Below are 5694 nucleotides of genomic sequence, written 5' to 3'. Positions count from 1 at the left end.
ATGGGCTTCAAACCCTATAAATATTGTTTCCCAAGAAAATAAGTTTTCAAAGTGCAAAATTACACCTTAAGAGGTCCCCTTTTCACTTCAGCAAGCAAACAACGTTCAAAAACAAATCCAACTAAACAAAAAAGGAGGATTAGAAATCACACCATCTCATCCTTCATTTTCAGGGCTTGGCTTCAAACCTGTACATTTCTGAGTGGGATATGTTGCAAAAAAAATATATTAAACTAGGTCACTGGATCCAAGTTGCATATCCTCCAAGAAAAAAGTCAAAGGACAGCTGCCAATTTTTATTTTTAAAAGAAACCTCTCAAGTAAGAGGTAGTGTCTGCTAAGGCCAGAGGCTGTCACATCATCTTAACATTGCTCGAAAACATTAAGTCCTTTGAAGCACATTTCCTGGAGTCTATTAAACATTTTTTCTCTGTGCTCAAATGTCAAGCAGTATCCAATAGCGTCTTCTGTTTCTTGAATTCGTTTCTGGAACCTGCATCCATCCCGTGCAAATTCTTCCCATGGTCCTTTTCGATCCTCATCACCACTTATATAATACTCAGTAACTTCTTCAAGGAAGGTTACCTATAAAGATATAGACTAATTTTAATCTCAAATATAACAGAAGCAAAAGGAAGGAATGAAGGGAGGAAGGAAGGGAGGGAGGGAGGAAAGAAGGAAGGGTTCTAACTGACTAGATGGCACCTGAATAAAGCAGTGGGCAAATGTCCCTTTAATTCCTTTCTCTTTCTCCTTCTCTCTCTCTCTCACACAACACACAACACACACACATAGTCCCATCCCGCATCCATTATCCGGTCAACCCCAGACTACCCCCTCCTGGTTTTGGTGTTAAAAATGAATCTAGATGGGTCAGTGAAATTCTCCTTATGTTATTAATCTTTACTTTTTTTTTAATCTTTAGGGAAATCAATTCTGTGATACTCTTCCAAATGACAAATGTTTCCAAACAAAATATTTCAGAAATATATTCCTGGAGTCAATGCTTTTATTACAACACAAAAGCTTTTAACAAGACCGTCACTTATTTCTATTCTTCCTTTTTCCAAAAAAAATTCACTTTTCCAATTCTTGAATCATAAATATGTAGTATTATTCTTATTACTTTTGTAATAAGAATACAGAAGAGAGTTACTTAGTAAACAAACTGCAGCAAAATTAACATATCTTTAAAGTTAGGTTACTATAAGAGAGACTGTAGTTAAGATAAAAAACTCTCTTTGTATTCCTCCTCAATATTCTATCACTAAATATACATGAAATTGAGAATATTACAATATACATCATCACATAGAGTGACAGTCCCTTTTAATCCCTACTTAATTTCTAATATAGAAGTTTCTTTTTAAGATATCAAACACCAAAAGTAAAAACTTGTTTTAAAATACGTTCAATAGTTACATCAGCTAATCCCACTGTGACCTACTACTTGCATTCCCTTTACATCACGCCAAGGAATGCCCCTGAGGACAATTAGTAGGTATGTAATACCTTAAAAGTTATTGCATTCTAGTGTTACTCATTGTGTCACCAAGATAAATAACAACAAACATTTATATAGTGGTTATCATATGCCAGGCTCTTTTCAAAGTACTTAGCAATTTTTATCTCACTTAATCATCATATCAACCCTACAGGGTATGTATTACTATCATCTCCATTGTACAGATAAGGAAATCAAGGTAGGTAGGTTAACCGACTTGTCCAAATCACACAACTTCTATGGGTGCAATAAGGACTCAAACCCTGAGTCTGGCTCCACAATCTGCACAATGTTATGCCATGACACAAAGCATTTTAAACTCCCAGATCTGAAAGCCTCATTCTAAGAAGTAGGCACTATCCATTATTCCCATATACCTAAAGAATGGCATGTAGTCAAAGGTTATAAATAATTTTACCATATCGCAGACATCTTTTATAAATGTTGCTTCTAGTTCATAGTAATGGTTGAGACACATCTACTTGACTCATCTCAGTCTTATTCAGTGAGCAAGCTAAAATGAGGCATGAGATTGGCCTGAGGTCCCTGAACAATAAAGAGCTACCATTTTACAATTTTTTTTTTTTTTTTTTTTGCGGTATGCGGGCCTCCCACTGCTGCGGCCTCTCTCGCCGCGGAGCACAGGCTCCGGACGCGCAGGCCCAGCGGCAATGGCTCACGGGCCCAGCCACTCCGCGGCACGTGGGCTCCTCCCAGACCGGGGCACGAACCCGTGCCCCCTGCATCGGCAGGCAGACTCTCAACCACTGCGCCACCAGGGAAGCCCAAGAGCTACCATTTTAAAGGCAAGGCAACTAACTGTGAGTTTTATCTACTCACCTCATTTAAACCGTACAATAATTCATACAATAGTTATTATTATTATTACTTCCATAAGATAAATAAGTGAATCAAAGCCATGAAAGGTCAAGTTACTTCCTAGCTCTGGCTGTCTTCCCAAATCTCTTGGCCCTAACTACTCAGGGGTGGGGAACAAAGGTCTCCAGGTGCCAAGTGCTCGTTCCATTGTCCCATTTCGCTTCTTATCTATTCACTAAATAGGTCATTTTGTCAGGGACCCTTTAAAGATATAGAGGATAACTCTTTGATGACAGCATTTACAAAAGTGTAAACTGAAATTTAATTTTTAATATGCCTTATTCTGCTTCTACGGCTAAGACATAAGATTACCACCATTTAGGGACATTTTCTACCCCTGGAAGAGTTTCAAAGTATTAAGCTGGTCATTTGGAGCCAGTGGATGGTTCTTTCCACTTGAAATTTTGATGCTGCAGAATCTGAGGTCAATAATAATTTACCTACACTTTTCTCTTTCCAAATATAAGTAAAGGCAACTGAAGAGACTTTCCCTTCACAATAAAAGATACCCTGTGTGTTTGGGGGGATCACTCTCCAATTAATAACTTCAGCTGAATAAACAATAGAGAAAACAAAAAAGCAATTCAAAAGACTCCCAAAATAAGGTTAACTTGACAATGTGTTGAAAGAGTAAAATAAAATGCTCCATGAAGTTTTAAGACTAGCCTGGGAACAGGAAGCAACTACTCAAGAAAACCAAATAAGTGATCATCATTGTTACAAATGATTATTAACCTGTAGCTGGCCAATGATAACTAGTACTGCTTTCTCAAGAAAAGGCAACACTGTTTTCTGTATTGTTTTTGACTGTCAACCAAAATCCCCAATGTCCAAAAGTTTTTAATACTGAAATTAGTATTTTCTTTCATGGCAAACAACCAGACAAATATGACTTGCTACTTGGTACCATCATCCCTTTGGGTTCTAATGGACAGGAATGAAGACACTGTTATCATGTAACTACAACACTAAGTGTCTGCAAACACCACATTTATTACCATTTAAAACTCTATGGCTATAATAGGACCTTCTCAATCTCTAGAATTAAATCGTGTACACACAAGGTTTAATTTTTGTTTCTTAAAAAAAAAAGTGAAAAGTTGAAGCTTGGAGGAAAACAGCCCAGAGCTGCCAGTCCAAAAGAAAACAGCACCTTCGAGCTAACATCTATACAATGGCACCTTCAACTCAGACAGGTACAACACTCTAATGAGGGAAGTGGAGGGTGGGGTGGGGGGGAGGAGGCTCATTTCTCAATCCAAGTATATGAGCTTGCAGTCCTTCCTCAAAAATATGCACTATTATGCCTCCAGGAAAGTCATGCTGATATCCTTAACCACATCAGAAAAGGCAATACAAATTATCAGGCATGTTAAAAGAAAGAAACAAACCTTTTTTCTCTGGATATGTGTGTGTCTTCCTCCAGAAAGAACCCCACCCTGTACCAAGTCTGGACATTCACTTTCTCGGCTCCCTGACAGTTTCACCTTACAGGAAAGTAAGGTGTGACACTCAGAAATGGCCACAATAGACTCAGACGGCCTCTCTGAGTCTAGACAGCCTTTCCAATTTTTCCCTGATGTTTGAAAAGGAGCCTTAAAATTTAGAAGGTTGTAGGGGTCATCGGAATTACAGAAAGAGTTCCACAGTTTGAGACTCTCTGCTTCATCTGCACTAGATTCCCAGTCATCTTCTTCTCCAGAATTATGGTCAGGAGACTCAGGAAGGCTTGCAGTCCGGGGAGGATTTTCTAAATTAGACTTGTCAGACAAATCCGTCTCTGAGTCAGAAGGGTCTCTGGGAAGAATTTTGGCAGCAGTCTGAATTGTTGCTGTGAAGTTTTGGGGATTATAAGGATCGACACTATAGAAAGAGTTCCAAAGGTGGAGCCCTTCTGAGTCTTGTTCAAGGTCTGATTCTGAGAGTGAGCTATCGCTATCAAAACCATCATCCTCAGCGTCGTCATCCCAATCCTCACCTTCTGAATCAGAACTTGTTTCCAGGTCACTGGCTGCACCTCCCAAAATGTAATCTATCAATTTGTTGCTACAGGCTGGTCTGGCAGAAATGGGAAGGTCATCGTCTATGTCTGAGGAGTCAACTACACTTATTTGGTCCTCTCCAGGCTCCTGCTCCGTAGGAACCTCACAAGATAGACAGCCTTCCGAGGTGCCCTGTCTTTCCAAAGCAAGGGGAACCTCTTTAGTCAACAATTCTATTTTCTCCTCAGTGGGCTCCTGAGCGGTGCCGGGAACGGCCCCAGCAGCGGGAACACACTGTGTTGCACTATCTCTGCGGTGCTTCAGATCCATCCGGAGCAGGCTGTGCTCCTCCTCCAGGCTGTGGTAGCCATGATCTTGGTCAGGGGTGGGTAACGCTTGGCCCTTGCTGGCCTGCTGAAGGAATTCCAGCCGCTTCATGCGAAGATGGTGGATTTCGGGCAGCCCTTCTCTAGAGAGAGGTGCACATCCCTGCAACGAGACGCAAGCCATCTCCGCGTTGAGCGGCTGGGGATGAGACGGGACCTCATCCAGGCAGCCGCTCTCTGGGCTCAGCGCCTGGAAATCGACCAGCTCGCCACTTCCAACGCTGCTCTGATAGCTCAGCTCTACCCGGGGCAGGCAGTCCAGATAGGAGGGGTTCAGCAAATAGGAGACGACGCTGGCATTGCTTAAGCGCTGAACGTTGAGAGGCCCGGAGGGCGAAGGGCCAAGTTCCCGGCCGGAGAACAGATTGGCTTGGAGCTCCACTCCCCACAGCTGCTGCTCTAGGAGAAAAGCGTGGGCTGCGGAGTCCAACGTTCCTCCCTTGGCTTTAAGTTCCAATTCTAGATCTGGGGACGAGCACTGACAATGGATGCCCTCCTCTAGCCAACTGAGGGGAACGGCGGCCGCGTCAGCCGAGGGGTCGAGCCGCAGCGAACTCAGAGATTTCGGCGCCGTGGGGGGGTCGGGTTCCTCCCGGGCCCTCAGGGCTCTCAGCACGCTGTAGCCTCCAGCAAAATCTAGCCATCTGGTCGGACTCATCCCACCGAAAAGCTGGCTCCAGATTAGCAGCTTCTGAAACAAGCCGGGGAGCGGCGCAAAGAGTTGGGAAAGCAGCTGCATCCACGAGCTGCGCCGAGCCTCAGGCGGGGGACAAGAAGCCAGTTTGAAATCCCCGGAGTGTTCCGGGGCAGGAGGTGCGGGGAACTGGGAAGTGCCTGGTCGCGAGCGCCGAGGGAAGAAGGGCAGCCGGAACCGGGAGTCCGCCCGCGGGGCGGCCCGTTCCCGCGATCCGTCTGCTGCCGGCTCCATCTCCGCGTTCTCGGC

The 5694-nt window shown here is 43.7% G+C and overlaps 1 protein-coding gene across 1 annotated transcript; it reads right to left on the bottom strand.

Annotated features, from left to right (window-relative positions):
- Window positions 1-281: 281 nt before the first annotated feature.
- Window positions 282-5694, bottom strand: PPP1R15B (protein phosphatase 1 regulatory subunit 15B). Its single transcript, XM_079697632.1, has 2 exons — window positions 3775-5694; window positions 282-585 (listed from the first exon to the last, which is right to left on the bottom strand). The coding sequence occupies exons 1-2, from the start codon at window positions 5677-5679 to the stop codon at window positions 364-366; spliced, it is 2127 nt and encodes a 708-aa protein (XP_079553758.1). The 5' UTR covers window positions 5680-5694; the 3' UTR covers window positions 282-363.

The sequence above is a fragment of the Hyperoodon ampullatus genome (genome assembly GCF_949752795.1).
Source record: "Hyperoodon ampullatus genome assembly, chromosome: 2".
In the NCBI taxonomy this organism is placed as follows: Eukaryota; Metazoa; Chordata; class Mammalia; order Artiodactyla; family Ziphiidae; genus Hyperoodon; species Hyperoodon ampullatus.
This window is presented reverse-complemented; position numbering and strand designations above follow the sequence as displayed.

What these genes read in the sequence shown, in the direction of transcription:
- PPP1R15B (XM_079697632.1), bottom strand. Translation starts at nt 5,679, where the DNA reads ATGGAGCCGGCAGCAGACGGATCGCGGGAACGGGCCGCCCCGCGGGCG. An exon ending in CACATATCCAGAGAAAAAAG is followed by an intron (nt 586 to 3,774) that starts GTTTGTTTCTTT and finishes ATATCTTTATAG; the next exon opens with GTAACCTTCCTTGAAGAAGT.